The sequence below is a fragment of the Brassica napus genome, chromosome A3 (assembly GCF_020379485.1).
Source record: "Brassica napus cultivar Da-Ae chromosome A3, Da-Ae, whole genome shotgun sequence".
Lineage (NCBI taxonomy): Eukaryota > Viridiplantae > Streptophyta > Magnoliopsida > Brassicales > Brassicaceae > Brassica > Brassica napus.
Window position 1 is genome coordinate 12,110,355 of NC_063436.1, and position 22,387 is coordinate 12,132,741.

General features: G+C 35.4%; 4 protein-coding genes and 1 long non-coding RNA gene across 6 annotated transcripts; 4 read left to right on the top strand and 1 right to left on the bottom strand.

Annotated features, from left to right (window-relative positions):
• Nucleotides 1-3,569: 3,569 nt before the first annotated feature.
• Nucleotides 3,570-5,768, top strand: LOC106438406 (probable pectinesterase/pectinesterase inhibitor 12). Its single transcript, XM_013879543.3, has 2 exons — nucleotides 3,570-4,610; nucleotides 5,018-5,768. Exons 1-2 carry the CDS (start codon nucleotides 3,659-3,661, stop codon nucleotides 5,704-5,706), a joined length of 1,641 nt encoding a protein of 546 aa, XP_013734997.2. The 5' UTR covers nucleotides 3,570-3,658; the 3' UTR covers nucleotides 5,707-5,768.
• A 717-nt stretch (nucleotides 5,769-6,485) lies between these two features.
• LOC125606891 lies at nucleotides 6,486-10,218 on the bottom strand. The gene is made up of 3 exons (XR_007338151.1): nucleotides 8,539-10,218; nucleotides 8,263-8,452; nucleotides 6,486-7,718 (listed from the first exon to the last, which is right to left on the bottom strand). It is a non-coding gene; the product is annotated as an uncharacterized LOC125606891 (long non-coding RNA).
• A 207-nt stretch (nucleotides 10,219-10,425) lies between these two features.
• Nucleotides 10,426-12,995, top strand: LOC106443706 (probable pectinesterase/pectinesterase inhibitor 13). The gene is made up of 3 exons (XM_013885255.3): nucleotides 10,426-11,542; nucleotides 11,630-11,790; nucleotides 12,209-12,995. The coding sequence occupies exons 1-3, from the start codon at nucleotides 10,590-10,592 to the stop codon at nucleotides 12,904-12,906; spliced, it is 1,812 nt and encodes a 603-aa protein (XP_013740709.2). The 5' UTR covers nucleotides 10,426-10,589; the 3' UTR covers nucleotides 12,907-12,995.
• Nucleotides 12,996-13,321: 326 nt separating this feature from the next.
• LOC106438405 (UDP-glycosyltransferase 76D1-like) lies at nucleotides 13,322-16,749 on the top strand. 2 transcript variants are annotated; one of them, XM_048775917.1, is made up of 3 exons: nucleotides 13,324-13,503; nucleotides 13,699-15,653; nucleotides 15,731-16,749. In XM_048775917.1, exons 2-3 carry the CDS (start codon nucleotides 15,197-15,199, stop codon nucleotides 16,618-16,620), a joined length of 1,347 nt encoding a protein of 448 aa, XP_048631874.1. In that variant the 5' UTR covers nucleotides 13,324-13,503; nucleotides 13,699-15,196; the 3' UTR covers nucleotides 16,621-16,749. The 2 variants fall into 2 exon arrangements, with proteins under 2 accessions (XP_013734996.2, XP_048631874.1); XM_013879542.3 differs by having other exon boundaries at nucleotides 13,322-15,653.
• A 991-nt stretch (nucleotides 16,750-17,740) lies between these two features.
• On the top strand, nucleotides 17,741-21,384 carry LOC106438403 (nucleobase-ascorbate transporter 3). The gene is made up of 14 exons (XM_013879541.3): nucleotides 17,741-18,089; nucleotides 18,579-18,676; nucleotides 18,766-18,942; nucleotides 19,018-19,118; nucleotides 19,206-19,281; nucleotides 19,354-19,413; nucleotides 19,502-19,686; nucleotides 19,773-19,869; nucleotides 19,943-20,029; nucleotides 20,102-20,160; nucleotides 20,255-20,346; nucleotides 20,451-20,528; nucleotides 20,619-20,779; nucleotides 20,922-21,384. Exons 1-14 carry the CDS (start codon nucleotides 17,933-17,935, stop codon nucleotides 21,138-21,140), a joined length of 1,647 nt encoding a protein of 548 aa, XP_013734995.2. The 5' UTR covers nucleotides 17,741-17,932; the 3' UTR covers nucleotides 21,141-21,384.
• The last annotated feature ends 1,003 nt before the right edge of the window (nucleotides 21,385-22,387 follow it).

Genomic DNA, 22,387 nt, shown 5'->3' on the forward strand with positions numbered 1-22,387 from the left:
TTAACCATCTAAAACACTATAATTATTTATTAATATTAATAATTGAGTGTAAAATATTATTAAACCTAAATATTACTTACGATAAATAAGTTTTATATATATATATATATAATTTATACTAATTTTGATAAATTGTTTTTTTGATAAAAATTGATAGAGAACTTGTGATTGGTTGATAGTGAAAGAATAACACTAAATTTTACTATGATATATTAATTATTTTAGCACATGCATCTCATAATTATATATATAAAGAAACTACAATATATAAGTTGTTATATATATATATATATTCTAGTATCTATGTCAATGTCAAATTAAAAGATAGTAAGTTTGAATTTTTTTTATTATATTAAAGATTGGATCAAGTAAATATTTATTTATATCATAATCTTAATTTCTATTTATTTTATAAAGTTCTAATAACAATATAGATTAAAATTGATGACTCATCAATCAAAATCATAAAAATGACAAATAATCAAAATTACCTAAAATCATCATCACTAATAAGCAAATTTACTTCTCAAATAATAGTATAGATATGCATTTTCAAGAGAAAAGTTTTAGATTGACAACTGGTTTTGATTGATCTCATGATAGATTAGCTTTGATCTGCCCCGAACCATATATGTAAGTTTTCTTTTTACTTAGTTTGATGAATATTTTTTGCATTCATCTGTGGTAGTATGCTTTGGTTTTTGTTTGAGTTTTAGATTGATGGGTTTCAGAAAGAAGATGTACAGATGGTGAAGCCTGCAAAAGCAACAACCACACTCGCTTTTATCTTCAAAGAAGGTGTCATGGTCACTGCTGATTCTTGTGCTAGCATGATTGGATATATCTTATACGTGATGGGCGATATTGCAGTAATTTAGAAAAAAAAACTTAAAATGTAAAAAACAAGATTACATAATGATATGTCTCAGCAAATCTTTTTCCACATGTTATAAGAAGTTGAGAAAAAAAATTTACTTTATATATGTATATAGATATTTTCGAGGCAAAGAAAAGACAAGGACATTTATAAATCCGTCTCAACAATCAAAAATCTTAGGAGTGTCGTGATTTTCATGAAATAATACCAATTAGTCGTTTAATTACACTTTAGTTATTTTGGATGTGCAATTTTAGCCTAAGATCACCCAAAATCAGGTTCACTGAACTCTAACATGCAGAAAAAAAACATTCCACTCGGTGGATGTCACTTGGTTTGTCTGAATATAATTTGGAATCAAATTAGAGAAGGAGAATAATAGTGCCATGTCATGGAACAACACAATTTCCATACACTTATGTCTTATACGAAGAATATTTAAATTAAGTGGTACAGCTACAAGTAACGAATATCTGTCAATTTGTCAGATTTCGTTCACGGGAATACTATTTCACCGAAATCAAGACTGATATATATTATACTATGTTTTTGTTTTCTATATTACATTTGTTTTTTAAAATAAAAATATACAAAACTGACAAGGATTAAAATCCTTCTGAGAGTTAATAATCCCTCAAAAAAGGACTGGTGGTCAAATACTTTTATCCCATCACAATTGTTGAGGATGGAGAGCAAAGAAAACAAATTTGAGTGATCAGATTCTTACCGAAAAATTTGAAAACGAACCAATTGACTGAATCCTGGCTAAGAACCGACGGAAAAATGATCAATTTCGATCCCGACAATTTCAGTCTTGCCAAATACGACCCGAACAAATGGACAGTACCAAATACAACATCAACTAAATTATAATTAAAAAATATCATCTCTATTTCTCAAAATGTGTATAAATCTATATTGACTCTAATAGAAATTAGTCAACCGTTAACAAAATAAAACAACATCGTTTAATTTTTTTTATAACACATATGTTCCTTCCGAAACTCGAATCCTTGTCTTCATACCCTTTAAAAAGGGTACACTAACCACTAGACTAAAGTAACTTATTGAAGTATTTCTTACAAATTTGAAATTATATATATTACTATACTTCTCAATCTTATTCAATTAAAACTTTGGTGATGATTATTTCTGATTTATATAAATACATTAACATGTTTTTAATCATCATATATTTAATAAACTTATATTATACTAAAGTATAAATAAATTTATACTTAACTTTGAAACTATTTATAAGTTTAGCAAACTTAGCAAACTTAACTTTGAAACTATTTATAAGTTTTTAATATAAATTAGCAAACATATATAAATATTTATACTTATACGAAATTTAGCAAACTTAACTTTGAAACTATTTATAAGTTTTTAATATAAATTATTTTAAATTTTTAAACCTTGAATGGTAAGTTTTCTTCAAAATTAATATAATATACTATATATTTTATGTTTTATATTTTTAGTTATTGTTTAATATGTCTAATACTTTGAAGAAAAAAAATCTAAGTGAAAGAAAGGTAAGAGGATTCTTAACATTTTGAACAAAATATCACAAATATATAATATTAATCTGAAAAATAAAAAATCCCACTTAAATTTAAAATCAAAAATAATTTATATAAGAAAATTTTATAAATAGCTTCAAATTTTTAATTAGTATATTTAATTTCATCTAATAATAAATATTTTATTATTTATATTTTAGTAAGATATAATTTATTAAAAATATGATAAGTAAAATACATGTTAATGTATTTATATAAATCAGAACAATTATCACCATAGTTTTAATTGGATAAGATGAAGATGTATGGTAGTTTTATACTCCCTCCGTTCCTAAAAGATGTATATTCTGGAAAAAAAATTTGTTTCAAAAAGATACATTTTTTACCTTTTCAATGTATGATTTTATGAAAAATTGTAAGTTTCAAAAAAATTAATGGTATTTTTTGAATTTCTATTGGCTAAAAATTATGGAAAATTGTTATTCACAAAACAAATGAATACTTGATGAACTTTCTTAATATATGTGAAAAGTCTAAAATATGCATCTTTTAAAAACAGAGGGAGTATAATTTAATTTTTTTAATAATATTTCAAAAAAAAATTTTATTCTAGTGGTTATTGTGCCTTTTTAAAAGGGTATGAAAGCATGCGTTCGATTTCTGGAATGAAAATATTTTTTTAATAGAAAATTAGAACAAAATGTTGTCGTTTTATAATTTTAACGGTTGACTAATTTCTGTTAGAGTCAATGTAGATTTAATTACGTTTTAAAAAAATCGAATAACTGTTCAAAAAAAAATAAAAAATTCGAGTAATATTTTTAAATTATAATTGAATTAATGTCGTATTTGACACTGTCTATTTATTCAGGTCGTATTTGGCACAACATAAATTGTTGGGTTCGAAATTTACCTTTTTCCCGAGAACCGACCAACTGTAATTCGAAATGTGAAGCCGATAGAGATAGCAACAACAAACCCAAATTTACATCAAATGCATGCCTCTTCAACAAACCCAAATTTCGGTTAAATAATGCGAGTTTGTTTATTAATAAACTAAACAGCAATCAGACACATTGTTTTTTTTTATAGTTTAATTAAACACAATTTGATTGAATCGTCGGTAGAAATTAGAAAATGCCTAAACACAGTTGAAAGATTTGTCGGTTTACGAAGTAAAAAGTGAACCCATTCCTCTCAACATTTTAAAACATGCCACTCACTTCTCCACATGCATTAACATTGTTCCTCTCCAATGGCTCTCTCTTCACTCAGTTTCTATTTTCTATGCTTTCTCCTCTTCACTCCTTCCATTTTCTCGTATTCATCTCCGACTTCCCCAAACCCTAATCAAATCTCTTCCACAAGTTTCTGCAAGAACGCACCATATCCAGATGCATGTTTCCACTCTTTAAAACTCTCTCTCTCCATCAACATAAGCCCTAACATTCTCTCTTTCCTCCTTCAAACCCTCAAACTAGCTCTTTCCGAGGCTGGAAAACTCACCGATCTCCTTTCAGCCGCCGGAATCTCGAACAACCTCGTTGAGGGCCAACGTGGCTCTCTTCAAGACTGCAAAGATCTCCACCACATAACTTCTTCCGTACTGAAACGTTCTCTCTCCAAAATCAAAGAAGATGCTAATGATCCACGGAAGCTAGCTGCCGCTAGAGCTTACTTGAGCGCTGCTCTCACCAACAAGAACACTTGCTTGGAAGGTCTTGACTCGGCATCTGGTCCACTAAAGCCAAAGCTCGTGACTTCCTTTACGACCACTTACAAACACGTAAGCAATTCTCTTTCGACTCTTTCAAAACAAAGAAAGACCAATCATCTTAAAACCAATAGCAAGACCAAGAACCGCCGGTTACTTGGGTTATTTCCCGACTGGGTATCTGAGAAAGATCGCCGGTTTTTAGAAGATTCCGGTGATGAGTATGACGAGTATGAGCCGAGTGAGATCCTCATTGTGGCTGCTGATGGAACAGGTAATTTTACAACTATTAACGAAGCTATAAGCTTTGCTCCTAATATGAGTAACGACAGAGTGCTGATATATTTAAGAGAAGGTGAGTATAACGAAAACATTGAGATTCCAAGTTACAAGACTAATATTGTCCTGATCGGTGATGGATCCGATGTTACGTTTGTTACCGGCAACCGCAGCGTCGGAGATGGATGGACCACTTTTCGATCTGCTACTCTTGGTAATTATATCCTTTGACTTTTTTTTATAAGATCTCGTTTGGATAAAACAAAACGCAAGTGCTATATTGATTGGGCCATAGTGTATCATGATTTAACACTGTGGATTTTGATTTTTTTTGTCAACTAAGACTATTGAATTTATTTTCATTTAATGTTTACATCTATAAATTGCTTTCAGAAAGAAAAGAAAAACGGTTGTGAACGCTTTCAAAGTGTTCAAGAGGTTGTAGAATTTATTTTTATGTTATTCTAATCAAAATGCTTAAGATTAGTTAAGTTAAAAGATTGTAAACTTTGTATACTTCTTGTAGCTTTACTTTTTGCAACCAAAATTTTGAATTATAGCTAAAGTTCTTGGCAACTAAATCAAGATTGTATTTGTAATGGTTCTCATACTTGGTCACAGCGGTTTCTGGCGAAGGATTCTTGGCGAGGGATATAACCATAATGAACACAGCGGGACCAGAGAAGCATCAAGCGGTTGCTTTACGCGTTAACGCGGATTTTGTGGCCTTATACAGATGTGTCATTGACGGTTACCAGGACACACTTTACACTCACTCGTTCCGACAATTCTACCGTGAATGTGATATATATGGAACAATTGATTATATATTTGGCAACGCGGCTGTGGTTTTCCAAGGCTGCAACGTAGTCTCAAAGTTGCCAATGCCAGGTCAGTTCACTGTAGTTACGGCACAGTCACGAGATAGTCCGGATGAAGACACTGGGATCTCGATGCAGAACTGCTCCATCTTTGCCACGGAAGATTTGTTAAATAGCTCAACTAGAGTGAATAGCTATTTAGGGCGTCCATGGAGAGGATATTCAAGAACCGTTCTAATGGAATCTTTTATTGATGAATTTATTCACGGTTCGGGTTGGACCAAATGGGCCGGTGGTGAAGGACTTGATACTCTGTATTATGGCGAGTACAATAATTACGGGCCAGGTTCTGATACAAGTAAGCGGGTCAACTGGTCGGGTTATCACATTATGGGTTACGAAGATGCGTTTAACTTCACGACAACGGAGTTTATCACCGGCGATGGTTGGTTAGGCAGTACTTCCTTCCCTTATGATAATGGCATATAACACAAAATTTTGGAACAAGTGTATAGAAATCGTTGCCTTCCAATAAAAATCTAATTATTATACATGAAAAAGTATCTACATAATTTTACGGTTTGTGATATTGCCCAATCATCATATCAGCTACTTTTTTTTTTTTTTGGATCAAATATCATATCAGCTACTAAAGATATATTTTTCTTGAGTTCTATTATCTGAGTTCCCACTTGTACGAATGGGATACCCATGCGGGTGTGTCTTTTGAACCTTCAAAATTTTAAATAAAAAAAAGTTGACATCTTGTATTCTATCAGTCACATGCATTTATGAAGACGGTGAAGTTACTACTATATCACGGGCCAGATAGTTTTGAATACTTAATTTTGCTGCTACCATGTCATCCACTATTAAACCACATGATGACAAGTTTTTCCCCTACAAATGTCATTTATTTTTCTTTTTATCTGTTTTGCTACTACCATGTCATCCACTATCTAACATACACAGATTTCTTCCTCACTTTGGTTTTTTTCAGAATTTTTGTTATTATTTTCTTTCTCGGATTATACGACTGCTCTACACAACAAGCCGATTATAGATTTTAAATTAATTTATCTATAAATAAAATAAAAATATGTTTTGGTAACAAATTAATTAATTTTAATAAAATATATGTTTAAGTAAAACTAATTGAGTTAAGCATCACTTCAGCAATGTTTATAATTACTAGAGACGGTTCCGGGCTACGCCCGGATTATTTTCAAATATTATAATTTTATATAAAGAATTGTAAAAGTTTTAAAATAGAACTCAAAATTAGCTTTTTCTTAATATTAAAATGTACATTAAGCAAAAAAAGATTAGAAGTTAACCAAACTTGTTTATGATTGTTATTTCTTTATTTCTATTTTGGTATCCTTTGAATTTTTAAGCTACTATTTTTTTTGGTAATGTACCCGAAACATTGCAGCAGCTTCGTCCCATAAGACCTTCCTTTGAATATTCTCAATGTTCGCTCCATTATCACCAATCTTTCTCTTTACTACATGTTCTTCCTCCATTTTTTTGCCTCTTGCTCTACACCAAACTTCTTTCTTTAGCCTTCTTAGCCTTCTCAGTTGCTTCTGCGAGTGTCTCCATTTTCCCAACCATATCTTTGTTTATTTATTCCAACCTCTCTTTGCTTATTTTCTCTGTTTCTTTGGCTACCTCGATCTCAGAATTTCTGCAACCCTTGTGTTGGCTTTTTCTTAAGCCTCATGAGTACACTTGCTAAGCTCATATTACTCTGTTAGTAACAGTGTTAGGCTTGACGGACAATCAACATTGTTTTACTTGAAAGCATGTTCGCTCTCGAAAACCTTGATGGAAACAGCTAATGCCAATCTCTAAAAATCTTTAGCAGCCTCAATTTCTTCTTAGCTGCAAATAAACTGCTCTCAATTGTACCTGGTCGAGCCTTTTCTTCCTTTGCCTCTTCTCAAAACATTCGCAGCTTTTCACAAGCAAGGCCAGGATGATCTCCCTTCATCAGCTTCTTGAGTTGCTTGCTGCAACTGCTTCAGTAGCTCCACCATTTCCTCGCTGGCTTCCTTTCCTTGGACTCAGCAAGAATGATTTTTATCTCGTTCTCATCTTCTAGAGTAGTTATCTCTATAGATTCCATTTCTTTTGTATGGAACTTGTTCTGTAATGAGATATCTCTGGTTGCTACCAAGTCGTATGTTCCCTCCTTCGGCTTGTATGTTTCAATATGGTCATTCAAACATCAAGGAGATACGTCGCAAAAGATGAAACTGGCACCAATCTATATCACCAGCGATCTCTGATCTCTTATGAACCTAAATGAGAGGTATTGTTAAAATTGTTAGTGGTTAGATCAAAAATCTTAATAACTCTGCTTTGCACTTGCATTACCATAATAATGAGTGGCAGTTGTGTATATACACATACTCAGCATCAGAGTAGATTCCAAGCTTAAGCCCTTTGCTATGAACATAATATGATAAAGCTTTGATAATCGTAACCAGGTTTTCCTGTCAGATATATCAGAAACACATCTTAGTTTCATTCTTAAATTGTCAAAACATCTCAGTAAAAAAAAAATCAGGTATAGAAACACTAAAAGAGAAGTAAAACAAAGTAACGAACACCAAACTATACGTATGTTGATATACTTGCTACCTATTGCAGAGAGACCACTTCAAACAAATGCATCAGTTGCTGAGAAACTCATATTATTTTTAAATATAATGATAATTAATATATCAATCTTGTATCAGATTACTTTTCTTAATAATAGAATCAATAATCACGGGTTTGTTTAATATGAGAGTTCATTGATGTTACGCTGAAAGTGATTCTAGCTTCTTTTTCTTTTTTGTTATCTGTTAGATTAATAAAAGGTCATCAAGACCAACATTTATGCAATATGCCTCAAAAACTCAATGGAAACTACACTAATAGCAAAAACATATATAAATGTTCGCAGTTGTAAAATCACAAAGAAGCAAACGTTTATAATTAAGCGTAAGACAAAGATATTAGATCAGTGTGAGGTTCAATGTTCCAAATACGCACCGTTTGATCAAAAGAACCATAAGCAGGCTTTGTCCCCTGGGATAGTAGATAAGAATTAGCGCTGAGATCTGCCTGAGACTTCTTTCTGATCCACACGACTCATATCCTCTACGGTTGAAGCCTTCCCTCTTCCTTTCCCTTGGATTATGTATATCCGTTTTGGCCAATCCAAAGGGTCTATGCTTTACATCTAATTGACAATAGGGAAAGAAATTAAAGTCGCTGTTTTTTTCGTAAAAGAAACTTGAAACAGGATACAAAAAAGTAAGCACCTACCGAATATGAAAATGTACACGCTTGTTTGGTAGATAATTTTATATCAACATCTTTTCCTCCAGTTCAACACAACATCTTAAAATCCTCATGAGATTCCTCAGCTTGTAATCTTCAAAAAAAAAAACAGAATCACGAAGACTAATGAGTTTCCATCAATAGCTGTAAGATATAAACAGAGTTTGAAAGCTTATCAGAAGCGCCTAATCTACTTGGGTGGTTTGAAATTGACAATCAAGCAACATCTATAAAAGTAGATAATGCGTTTACTTTGATCCAAAATGCACAATATATTTGAGAAAGAACATGTACATTGTATATGTATACGGATATAGTCTCTTATGAAAAATGCAATGAACTTGAACACGTTGACACGATTTTCTTGCTGTCTTTATCAACGATGTCCCCACTTCCTTGGACTGTCCAAAACCTAATCAATCCCATTCCCAACTATAAACCAAACCAAGTTAATTTTGTTTGTGAGTTTAATGTATGAGATCGAATCAGAAAGAAAACCAAACCGACATTAACTAATATAGCTACCGCCGACAATGTAAGATTCATATACTTTACTTCTTCAATCTTAATCTCGTTGATATTACAAAAGCACGAAACTAAATGTAATACATTTGTTCCAAAAAATCCCCTAATACCATTAGCATAACAAATAAAGATTATATAACTGAAATTCAAAAGATTTTTAAAATAAACCAAAATAAAATATCAAAGAAAGGGATACATCATGAAGACATACTATCTTGTTTAGCTCAGCTCCGTTACGGACCCATTCTTGTGGCCGGCCCATAAGTGAAAAATACCAACCAGTGAGTCTGTCTAGAACACACCTTTGTGTCTGTCTGTCTGTCTCCACTGAAAATGGCTTGTGGGTTTTGCTCCCTGCGTCCCACTCTCACTTCCTTATTCTCCTCGTCCCACGCTTTTGCGCTTGCGCACACTCCACACTGGCGTTCGAGCTCCCTCCGTATCTCCCCCACTTTATCAGCTACAACTCTTCCAATTAGCTCCTCCTCCTCCTCCTTCTTCACGTGGGATGACGTCTTCGAGATCGGTCGGAAGGAGTTATCTGCCAGCGTAAGCTTCATCATCTGAATAAGCTTCAAAGAATACTCATTCGCCTCCCATCTTGGAATTGAGCACAAACACAGGAAAGAGTTTCCATGGAAGGAGGATTGTACAGTGGATCTATTGTCGGATTTCTAGTTAGGGCTTCAAGGAAATCAAAGTAAAAACTGAAACCGATACACTTGCTTTGATCGGAGTTTGAATAGATCGTGATATCCAAAGAGGCACAACAAATGGTCAAGCATCTTAGTTAAAAGAAGAAGGGGAAAGGGCAAAGAGATGAGATGTCGACATTATAAGATTTTCCCAGATTTGGGCTTCTTCCCTTTTCACGGATCAAAAAAAATTAACAGCCCAAGATCAACCCAATTTTGGTTTGACGTGGAGGAAAGAACCAACCCCATTGGATGATTTTAATTGCTGACGTGGACACTCTACCTATTGATCTTATTCCCCTTTTATTATTGTTAGATGTTCACATAGTTTTTGTTAAGAGTGTCATTAATTTGAGGTGCTAAAACATGTTTTAAGCATTTGCATCCATATGAAATATCTTAACGCAAAAACAAAGATTCCCTAAAACGATTCCAACTCAGGTGCTAAATTAATTGACTCTTTTTTTGACCAAATCTAGTTCAATAGTCAATACATAATTGGAGAAAAGAAGACCAAATTTAGCAGGCATGAAATTTTGTCCTTTTCCAGTTAAAAGTAATGGACATCATCCCACAAAAATCTCCTGTCCAGAGCACATTTGTTCATTCGTTGAATGGCAACAAAGTAACAAATAAAACTGAAACCAAGAAATCAAAAACAGGGGAGAGAAGACGGAAAAGAGCCAAAAATAAAACTTAAAGAGGGATTCATCTTCCCTTTTAACCTCGCTGCCTTGGCCGTCTTCTAAAGCAGAGGGGATTCATTTCTTTCTCTCCCCAAGCGAAAAAGAAAAAAAAAAGAAAAAAAAAATCGAAATGGCGTTTCAGGATTTCGACAAGATCCAAGAACGCGTAAACGCTAACAGAAAGCGGAAGTTCAGGAAAAGGATCATTGTCGGAACGGTCTCTTTGCTTGTGGTTGTTGCTGCCATTATAGGAGGCGCTTTTGCTTATGTCGCTTTCGAGAAGCAAAATGAACAAGAACCGAAGAATAACCACAAAAACGACGCTAAGGATAGCCAGAAGAAGAGCCAGAGCGCAAGCCCAACTCCGAAAGCGCCTGTTGCCGCAGCGCAATCAGTGAAGCCTGGTCAGGCCGATAAAATCATCGAAACCCTTTGCAGCACAACGCTGTACAAGGTAAGCTGCGAGAATACCCTCAAGAACCGAACAGAGAAGGGTTTCGCTTTAGAAAGCCCGACGACCTTTTTGAAAGCTGCCATTGAAGCTGTCAATGAAGATCTCGACCGAGTATTAGAGAAGGTCTTGAGTCTCAAGACTGAGAACCAGGACGATAAAGATGCCATTGCGCAATGTAAGTTGCTTGTTGAAGACGCAAAGGAGGAAATTGTCGCATCACTGGACAAAGTCAACGGCACAGAGATCAACAACTTCGTGAAAATTGTTCCCGATTTGGACAACTGGCTAAGCGCTGTCATGTCTTATCAGGAGACATGCATTGACGGGTTTGAGGAAGGAAACCTAAAATCTGAAGTAAAGAAGAGCGTAAACTCTTCTCAGGTTCTGACCAGCAATTCTCTGGCATTGATCAAATCCTTTGACGCAAATATTTCTCCCGTTGAAAAGCTCGCAACACGACATTTACTTGACCAAATCCCTTCTTGGGTAACCAACGAGGATAGAAGGATGTTAAGGGCTGTTGATGTGGAGACTTTGAATCCTAACGCCACCGTCGCTAAAGATGGCAGTGGGAATTTCACAACCATTAATGACGCTCTCAAAGCAATGCCTGAAAAATATGAGGGAAGGTGCGTAGACACACAATCCTTTCATAACGTTGATCATTACGTCAAGTTAGCTAAGTTTTTAGGTTTTGGTGTGATTTAAATCTTTAGGTACATCATCTACGTCAAACAAGGTGTTTATGACGAATCTGTGACTGTTGATAAGAAGAAGGCGAACCTTACTATGGTCGGAGATGGATCACAGAAGACTATTGTTACCGGTAATAAAAGCCACGCAAAGAAAATCCGCACTTTTCTCACAGCAACATTCGGTAATTCTTTTATCTGGAACTTCATACTCACCCTAAGAACAAATTCAAAAGAATTAATAAACAATGGTTGATTATGTTCCAGAACAATGTAAAATCTTAGTTTAGAGATATTTGATGGATTATAAATAAAATGGTATATATTATAAGCTTTTACGGTACAAATGACCCGCCAAGATTGAAAAAAGTGGATTAGATTTTATTTTCCAAAATAGATCATAGACATGTGTTTCCAAATATAAACTGTATGCATGCATATACTCATATCGAATATTTGAGTATTAAAAGAGGCGGGGCATTAGCTTCATTGTAAATTAATTTTGATGTAAAACCTCCCATAGATCTTAACATGAATTCTTTAAGTTTCTTTGTGAATCAAAACTAAAATCTTTTATAAAATGTTGGTTTAATTCTTTAACAGTTGCCCAGGGGGAAGGGTTCATGGCACAGTCAATGGGATTCCGAAATACGGCAGGGCCTGATGAACATCAAGCTGTCGCAATACGGGTCCAATCAGATAGATCAGTTTTCCTAAACTGCCGATTTGAAGGCTTTCAAGACACATTGTATGCCTACACGCATCGCCAGTACTACAGAAGTTGTGTGATAGTCGGAACAATCGACTTCATATTCGGAGATGCGGCTGCCATCTTCCAGAATTGTAACATTTTCATTAGAAAGGGTTTATCAGGACAAAAGAACACGGTGTCTGCTCAAGGACGCGTTGACAAATTTCAAACGACCGGTTTTGTGATCCATAAATGTAAAATCACCGCAAATGAAGATCTTAAGCCCGTGAAGGCCGAGTACAAGAGTTATCTCGGTAGACCATGGAAGAACTATTCTCGAACGGTTGTAATGGAATCTACCATCGAAGATGTGATCGACCCAGTTGGATGGTTGAGATGGGAAGAGACAGATTTTGCAATAGATACGCTGTATTACGCTGAGTACAAAAACAAAGGACCAAGTGGAGATACAGCTTCCAGAGTAACGTGGCCTGGATTTAAGGTCATAAACAAGGAAGAAGCTTTGAATTATACTGTGGGGCCATTCTTACAAGGAGACTGGATTAATGCCTTAGGTTCTCCTGTTAAGCTTGGTCTTTATGATGCGTGATGAGAACTTCTTGCTTGCAGAGAAGTTAATGTGGTGAATTGATTTGTTGTAAAGTGATTGGAAGAAGAAATAAAATTGCTTCCATAAAATTTACTTGGAGAATCTGATGCCATATCCAACTTATATCGTTTTGTCTGAATATTTTTGGAAGTAAGGGTACTTAATTAATTAACCTGGCTATGATATATTTACTTTGATTTGCTTTGATTTGCTCAAACTACAAACTATGATATATTTCGAAAACTAAGCTAACTGAAATATCTGATATTCTATTCCCACTTTCCATTACTGAAATAACACCCTAATTTGTAGAATATAGGGATGCATGCAGAACGGAAGTGAATTTATTTTTTGGTCATTTATCTAAAGAAATGTAAAACTGCCCACCAAAAAAAAAAGAAATGTAAAACTTAAACGTGTTTAAGTTGTACCAATTTAAAAATAAGTATCGACAAGCCATTAGAAGCCCAATAGAAGCGTAAAAGCTCAGCCTCAAGTTACGTTGAAACTCCAGAGTAGGAGCGGCGACTATGGCCAACAGAGACTGAGGGTTAGACCATATTCTCCAGGCTTGCTTACATAACAGCGCAAAGACCGGTAATGCCATACTCATAGACTTAAGAATGATCTCTTTACCTCCTTGAGATAGTATTTTGAGCCCCCACCTCTAAGTCTCCGAACTTTCTCTTGAATAAAACTCAGAAGTTTACTTTTGGAACCACGTAAACATTCAGGTAATCCTAGATAGGATCTTCTTCAGTCTCTTAACTATTTCCGCTCCTTCCTCTGCAGTTGCTTTACAAAGTAGCAAGCTATCATCGGCAAAAAGCAGGTAGCGCACGCCATTCAGCTTCCCAGACGTCTCAGCTTGATTAAGAGTACTCACCAAGGCCTCAGCACACAAAATGAAAAGTAATGGGGATAAGAGGTCTCCTTGTCGGATCCCTCTCTCTAGTTTTATGAAGCCATGTTGTCTACCGTTTAGGAGCACCGAGTAAGTAACAGAACTGATACAGGATACGATCCATGTCACCCATTTCCTATCAAAACCCATCCTCTCCAGCAGGAACTCAACAAAACACCATTTGACACGATCATAAACCTTTGACATATCCGTGTCTTGATAGCCATGAACTCACTGTCAATCCCGTCCTTCCTCCTCAAAGCGTGCACCATCTCATATGCTACTAAAATGTCATCAGTGATAAGACGCTCACTAACAAAAACACCTTGAGTATCTGATACAATATCAGGTAGAATTCTCTTCAATATGTTGCAAACTATCTTAGAAATGATCTTATAGTCAACTGAACATAGGCTGATGGATCTTAACTCAATCATCATTGATGGGTTAGTAACTTTGGGCAGTAAGCAAATCTGAGTATGGTTCCATCCAGCAGGTAAAACTGCCGTCCTGAAAAAACTCTGCACTTTTCTGACCGTGTTTGGACCCACAATGGACCAAAATCTCTTGTAAAATGTGTCTGTTAGTCCATCTGCTCCAGGCGCACTATCTTCCTTGATGGAAAAGGCTGCAACCCTAACTTCCTCAGCAAGTACTGGGGTCGTTAACATCGTGTTCATAGCAGGAGAAACTCACTCAACCATTTAGAACTTAAACATGAAAAAACTGTACTTTAAGAAAAGAAAAAACAGAAGCCTAAACCGGAATTTGGAAAGAGTGTTATGGAAACTAAAATTTGCACTGTCAAATTTGAGCGGAAGAAAGCTTAGTTTTCCTTGAAGACAAATACATATTTTTCAAAAAAAATCATGTATATATTGTTCAAAATAAAGGTAAAGCATAAGGATAAAAAAATAAAGTTAATGAAACCAAATTTAGTTTGCTACATAGATACCACTTAATATCCATAAAAAATAGAATCAAATCAAGTTTTCAAAACAAAAATTATCCTGCTTATTCAGATCTAGTTATAATTATATTCTGATTCACATGTTTACCATGATTAGTCTGACATATAGTTTCTTCCTAATCATAATTAAGTTAGCGTTAATGTAAAAAACTATGACCTGTTGCGTCCGATTACTTTAAGTGCTGGTGAAGCAATAAGATACCGAATTCTATGAATCTTAATTAATCTTGCGTTAATTAAACTGGCTATCAAGTGAATGGTCAACTGTCTTTATAGATAAAAGACAAAAACAATGACGAAGTCCCGTTTCCACGAAGTTACTGATCAACAACTAATAATCAAACTCAGCGACCTTTTCTTGATAAAGATAATCAAACTCGAGGATTAGTGAGAGAAAAGAAAAGAATAAAAATATCATGGAGGAGATTCGTCAGAAAAGAGTGCTGATGATTCCTGCACCATTCGAAGGTCATTTACCTTCGATGATGAACTTAGCCTCATTCCTATGTTCCAAAGGCTTTGCCATAACTATAGTTCGAACCCAATACAATTTCTACGATATCTCCGCTGACTTCCCGGGTATCAACTTCTTCACCATCGACGATGGCTTGTCTGAATCCGACATGTCGTCTCTGGGGCTCCTTGACTTTATTCTGGAACTTAACTCTCTCTGTGAACCCCTCTTGAAAAAATTTCTAACACTCAAGGATGATTTTGACTTTATTATTCATGATGAATTCGTCTACTTCCCTCGACAAGTTGCACAAGATCTGAATCTGCCCAAGATGGTCTTTAGTGCTTCTTCAGCTGCCACTTCGATCAGTCGATGTATGCTTATGGAGAACCAAGACAAATGGTTACACCATGGGGAAGGTAGCCTATTGTATAAGTTTAGTCTCCTTTTAATTTTTTTTTTTTTGTTGATGATGTTTGGGGTTTGTTTTGCCCAGAAGCAAGATCTAAACTTGAAGAATTGGTGCCGAAGTTTCATCCCTTTCGATACAAAGATCTACCTGTGACAGCTTATGGATCTATGGAGAGACTGATGTTACTTTACCACAACGTAAGCAAGAGAGACACATCTTCTGGTATAATACACAACTCTTCCAGTTGTTTAGAGAACGTATTCACATCAGCTGCAGAAGACACCTGGGGCGTTCAGGTATATCCGGTTGGTCCACTCCATATGACTGATTCCGCAGTCACATGTCCAAGTTTGTTTGAGGAAGAAAGAAATTGTCTTGAATGGCTTGACAAGCAAGAAACAAATTCCGTGATCTACATAAGCATGGGAAGTTTGGCAATGACGCAAAAGGAAGAGTTTGTGGAGATGGCCATGGGATTGATTCAGAGTAACCAGCCTTTCTTATGGGTGATCCGACCAGGTTCCATAACGGGGCAAAACTCCGTAGACTCGTTACCGGAACAGTTCAGCCAAGCGCTGACCCATGGCGACAGAGCTTTTGTAGTGAGTTGGGCCCCACAGAAGGAGGTGTTACGGCATAGAGCGGTGGGAGGGTTTTGGAACCATTGTGGATGGAACTCAAGCTTGGAGAGCATAAGCAGTGGCGTGCCAATGATCTGCAGGCCTTACTCAGGGGACCAGAGGGTAAATACTAGACTTATGACACATGTTTGGCAAACTGCATTTGAGGTCGAAGGTGAACTGGACAGAGAAATCGTAGAGACGGCTGTGAGGAAGCTTATTGTGGGTGATGAAGGTAAAGAGATGAGGAGGAGAGCTAATGAATTGAAAAAGCAGGTTGAAGACTCTGTAAGAATAGGAGGCTCGTCTTACAGTGCTTTAATGAGTTTGGTCGATTCGATAATGTCATCATAAGTATTCAACACGGTCGTCTCCCAAGAACAACGTAAACTAAGATATTCTGAGCCGAACATGTAGGGTGAGAATCAGTTAAATAAGTATGTGCCTTCAACGAACGCAATAAAATAAAGTGTTTCTTGAAAAGAAAATGTGTGGATGCAAATTTATGTTAATTTTCTTAAGACTGTTCTGGAGTTTTGTAATAGGTTGAAACCTTTTTTTTTTAACTCAGCTTTCATATTTAAAGACATTAGAAATGAAAAATTTAATTGACAAAAAAAAAATCTAATATGAATACTTTAGTAAGAAACATATAATATTGTTCAAAAGTGAGAGGAGAGGAAAAAAAGTATGAGAAAAAAAAATGAAAACTAGTTAGGAAAGAACATGAGAAAGAACTATTTTTTTTAAAAAAATACATAAGACTTAAAAAAAAAAGAGATGAGAGAAAGCTTCAGATAAAAGAAAAAAAAAAGAGAGAAAGCTTCAGAGTAATTTACATGTTTTGGAGAATGAATCACAGAACAATAATGCACATATAGGTTTGAGAGGGACTGACAGAACTATTCACCTATAAGTGGGAATGCGGGAAGAATAAAATCGGTTGATGTAAAGTTAAAATCGTCAAACAATTGTTAATATCAACTCACGTGTAAAAACCTAATTAGAAATCATTATGGACATGGAAGCCAATTTACGTTACGTTTTTTTTTTTTGATAAATAAACGTTACGTTACAAGGTGGTGTTAATAATTTAACCGCAGCTAAAGTTTTCGCTCAAAAATTATTGATTACATATGAAATTTTAAAATTTATAAAAAATGTGCTATGTTTTTGTACAGCTATAGAAATCGAATGTAGATAAAATATATCGAAATGTTGACAAAAAAAAAGATAAAATATATCGAAAAACATTGGTATAGTTTTGACCGTACCCATAAAGAATCCTAGAAAAGACAAGAAGAGGAGGACAAAACGAAATTTCATTATTCGCCTTAATAATGAGTGAGCAGTACAAAATAAACAATTTAGAGCTAAACTCTAACAACCAACGGGGAGTTAGTAGTACTTTATTCTAAAATGAATTATACATACATTATATAGAGTTTTCTACATTATATCTAAAAAAAAAAATATTTACTCTGTTCCCTCTCCCACAAAGCAAACAAGTGACTTTATTTTTTCTTCGTCTTATTTATTCTGTCTCGAGATTCGCTTTTGTGCTTCGAACTTCTTTTTATCATCTTCTGCTTGTCGGTTTAGTTCGGAAAACTTTCTGCAACTACAAAGGTAGATTCCTAAAAAAGAAGAGATATTCTATTAAAGAATGGTAGAAACAGGTCACCATCATCAACATCCACCGGCACCGGCTGCAGCCGGTCCTCCGCCGGTTTCATCTATGGCGATTTCAACAAAACCCACTTGGTCTCCGGCGGAGCAACTCCACCATCTTCAGTACTGCATCCACTCTAACCCTTCTTGGCGTTAGTCTCTCTCTCTCTCTCTCTCTCTACTTTCGTGATTGAATATTCCGATCCAGATGCAAGAAGACTTTATAAGTCAAAAGTTGCTTTGAGTCTAACTCCTCCCTCTCTCCTTATCTCTCCTCTGTCGTTCTTGCTTTCTCTTGTGTCTAGAATAATCTTTTTAGATCTCCGAATCAGATTCGATGCTTTTTGTTTCTGATGTTCAACTATATAAAGCTTTAAACCAAAAAAAACTATATAAAGCTTGTGTGTGGAGTGTTCTTAATTTTAAGACTCTTGCATAATCGTTCTTAAGTTGAGCCGTACTAATCAATTTCAATGGTATATAGTTATACTCTAGCTTAAATCATATATTAAATAAATCATTTGTCTGGTTAGTATGTTATTACTTATTTTCATATAAAGAATTATTCTTGCTCTTTAAAAATATCAGAATTTGTTTCATTTTCATTATCTTTGATCAATTTTCGCTTTCACTACATACAGATGAGACGGTTGTACTTGCTTTCCAGCATTACATCGTGATGCTCGGGACTACTGTTTTGATTGCCAACACACTTGTCACCCCAATGGGTGGAGATGCTGTATGTTTTTCTTTATTTGGCGTTCGAAGGGGACGGACTATATTGTTTTCTCAAATGGAATTTTTTTTTTTGTTTGTTAACAAAAACAGGAAGATAAAGCGCGGGTAATACAGACAATATTGTTTATGTCGGGAATAAACACCCTGCTACAAACCCTTATAGGAACAAGGCTTCCCACGGTTATGGGAGTTTCATTCGCGTATGTTCTCCCTGTGTTGTCTATCATCAGAGATTACAACGATGGTCAGTTCCAAACCGAGAAGCAGGTATATTAACACTCTTATAGTTCCGCGCTACTTTTGTTACATTTTCTTGATTATATGCCATTCCCATTCTTACAGAGGTTCCGGCATACAATGAGAACAGTACAAGGATCTCTAATCATTTCTTCATTCGTCAACATCATAATTGGATACGGTCAAGCGTGGGGGAACTTGATAAGGTGATATAAAATCAATATAGAGTATTGTTGGTTCAGAAGCCGATGGAAGTTGTAATATTTTTGAGAATACTTGTTTCTTCAATGCAGAATCTTTAGTCCCATTATTGTTGTGCCGGTGGTTACTCTTACGGGCCTTGGACTGTTCGTTAGAGGCTTCCCATTGGTAACGGTTCCATCTTTAAATACTATCAGCTTTTAACAACTTTTTCCTATCTTACCATGTGAAGTTTTACAGCTTGCAAACTGTGTGGAGATTGGTCTACCAATGCTGATTCTGCTGATCCTCTCACAACAAGTTTGCCTTTTGTTTTTGTTTTAGCTCTTTGTACACGATGGTGATTGTTTTAGATGTATAGTTATGAATATTGATGTCCGTCTTGCAGTATCTTAGACTTCTTCTCCGAAATATCCAAATGATACTTGAAAGATACGCTTTACTAGTTTGCTTGGCACTCATCTGGGCTTTTGCTGCTATCCTTACTGTTTCTGGCGCATATAACAACGTCTCCGTTGCAACAAAACTAAGTTGCCGCACAGATCGCTCCTTTCTTATGTCCGCTGCTCCTTGGTTTGTTTCTTATATTCTTGTTTTTTTTTTTGCATCCAAGGTCAGATATCTTTAGAGTCGGTTGCTCAATTCTCATTTTTTAACAGGATTAGCATCCCGTACCCGTTCCAGTGGGGGACTCCGATATTCAGAGCGAGTCATGTGTTTGGAATGTTCGGTGCTGCTATTGTCGCATCTGCAGAGGTACAACACATTCATTTCTGGCTCTTCTTCTTATTGTTGGTATGTATCATGTATGTGTATCCCAATTTTTCAGTCTACTGGAGTATTTTTTGCTGCATCTAGACTAGCTGGAGCAACAGCACCTCCCGCACATGTCGTCTCTCGCAGTGTCGGACTGCAGGTACAGTCTTTTTTTGTTATAATTTTCCAATGTTTAAACTAATTGGTTTAATGTGTAATATTTTCCTTACAGGGTGTTGGTGTACTCCTTGAAGGAATATTTGGTTCCATTACTGGCAATACTGCATCAGTGTAAGTTGTAAACACCTCTCCTCTCAGCATGTCTTTTATTGAAGTATACTCTCTTCATGTTGATATTTAAAGCCATAAGATCTTTTATTTATAGCGAAAATGTGGGTCTCCTTGGACTCACACGAATAGGAAGTAGAAGAGTGGTGCAGGTATCAACAGGTTTCATGATATTTTTCGCCATATTTGGTTAGTCTTTCCTTCCCAGTCAATCGTCTTTTGATGAATAGGGTTCAGTTAATAAAAGTTGCCATTTTGAGTTTTAAATCTGTATTGTATTTAATGAACTTCAGGAAAATTTGGTGCCTTCTTCGCTTCTATCCCGCTTCCCATCTTTGCCGGCGTTTACTGTATACTACTTGGAATTGTTGGTGAGTAGTAGCATGTGGTATAATGAATCTAAATTACTACACTTGCAAGTAGGAACTGCTTCTGATACTCTTGTTACGTGATTGGCACAGCGGCTGTGGGTATATCCTTTATACAGTTCACGGACAACAATTCAATGAGAAACATGTACGTTGTTGGTGTCTCTCTCTTTTTAAGTCTTTCCATCGCTCAGTACTTCATTTCCAACACTACAAGAGCAGGATATGGACCTGTTAGAACAGCTGGCGGATGGGTAAGCTTTTTAAAGATCTAATGGCAAATATTTTTAACACTCCAAATATAGATTGATGTTTTTTTCTGAAGAGGTGACATAATACTTACACTATACGATGTTTATTTTTCGTAATGCAATCTCCTGGTGACTTGTGGTGCAGTTCAACGATATACTTAACACGATCTTTGCTTCGGCTCCCTTTGTTGCGATCATTGTGGCGACAGTACTAGATAACACGTTGGAAGCAAGGCATGCCATCAATGACAGAGGAATCGCGTGGTGGAAGCCGTTTCAACACAGGAACGGAGATGGCAGGAACGAAGAATTCTACAGTTTTCCTCTTAGAGTTGGCGAGTACTTACCAACACGATTCCATTGAAGACAGCCCTCTGAAAGTTTCTTCTGTATGGGGAATGTAAGAGTTGTGCATGTCATGTGTTTTCAGCTGGGAGGGGGGGGAGGAAATATTCCAAGGGATAAGAATGAACATAAGACTGATGGATAAAGCTATTTTGCAAACTTTCACTTGTGTTACCACCATTTATTTTGCCTTAAGTAAATTGACATTTGATTAGGTGCTCCTGCCCTAATATTAATTACTGTTAGAGGTGGATTTTACTCTATTCCAAATTCTCTGTCACAAAAGAATTATACAAAAACCCAAAAGAAAACAGTAGGACCATAATGGTCATGGAAGTCTTCTCATATAGATGGTCAAACCAAAATCTAAGAGATATCAAAGCCTGGAGATCACGTGGCTGTTACGATCCATTTTTAAGTTTCTATAAAAAGAGCGAGGAAGGAGAGGAGATCCCAATTTCTTTATAATAACGCAATTTTGTACATTTGGATCCCCATAGCTGTACCATTCTTATCATCAATAATATACACATTTTTCCTATTAATTCGCTAGTTAATATACGTTGAGAAATTATTATAATGACTCAAATAATACATGTAATGACTAGAATAATTCATAAACTAGATTTTGACTCGCGCTAAAGCGCGGAATAATTTTTTGGTAAAAATTTTATATATCGTATTTTCTCTTTATTCAAAGTAGGTCTGAGCATAAAATCCGTAAACCAAAGTCTGTACCGAACTTAAACCAAAGAACCCTATCCATATCCAATACGAAATGTAAAAAATCCCAGAATAGGTCTTGTAGGGTGGTACGTCATATATCCGAATCCGAAGTGTTATTAGCCGAACCCGAACAGACAACCCGAAAAGCCAAAAAAAAAAATCCAAAATAGCTCTGGAAAATAGCTCTGAATCTTGCATATTCCTAGATACACCATTGCAGTTTCGTGAATATAAATATCTTTTATACATATATCAATTATAGTTACTATATTTAATTAATATAGATATAGGATAGTTACTAACAAAAATATTAGAAATAAAAATAGGTCCAAAAGTTAAGGGATGTTACATTTATCTCTAATGAGATATAAATAGGTCCAAAAGTTAATGACAATATTTTTAAGTAGATAAAAATTAGGATTCTGTTTTAATAGATTAGATTTTTGTAATTACTTAGCTAATTTTTAGGGCAAACAAAAGTACCAAAAACTCCTTGATGCTTGTCTAAAAGTTTTAGAAGGAGCAACGTTAAAAAAAATC

Coding starts and splice junctions, on each gene's coding strand:
- LOC106438406 (XM_013879543.3), top strand. CDS start 3,659: ATGGCTCTCTCTTCACTCAGTTTCTATTTTCTATGCTTTCTCCTCTTC. Junction 4,611..5,017: donor TTTTCGATCTGCTACTCTTG/GTAATTATATCC, acceptor ACTTGGTCACAG/CGGTTTCTGGCGAAGGATTC.
- LOC106438405 (XM_013879542.3), top strand. CDS start 15,197: ATGGAGGAGATTCGTCAGAAAAGAGTGCTGATGATTCCTGCACCATTC. Junction 15,654..15,730: donor ATGGTTACACCATGGGGAAG/GTAGCCTATTGT, acceptor TGTTTTGCCCAG/AAGCAAGATCTAAACTTGAA.
- LOC106443706 (XM_013885255.3), top strand. CDS start 10,590: ATGGCGTTTCAGGATTTCGACAAGATCCAAGAACGCGTAAACGCTAAC. Junction 11,543..11,629: donor CCTGAAAAATATGAGGGAAG/GTGCGTAGACAC, acceptor TTAAATCTTTAG/GTACATCATCTACGTCAAAC. Junction 11,791..12,208: donor TTTTCTCACAGCAACATTCG/GTAATTCTTTTA, acceptor ATTCTTTAACAG/TTGCCCAGGGGGAAGGGTTC.
- LOC106438403 (XM_013879541.3), top strand. CDS start 17,933: ATGGTAGAAACAGGTCACCATCATCAACATCCACCGGCACCGGCTGCA. Junction 18,090..18,578: donor CCACTCTAACCCTTCTTGGC/GTTAGTCTCTCT, acceptor CACTACATACAG/ATGAGACGGTTGTACTTGCT. Junction 20,347..20,450: donor GATATTTTTCGCCATATTTG/GTTAGTCTTTCC, acceptor AATGAACTTCAG/GAAAATTTGGTGCCTTCTTC.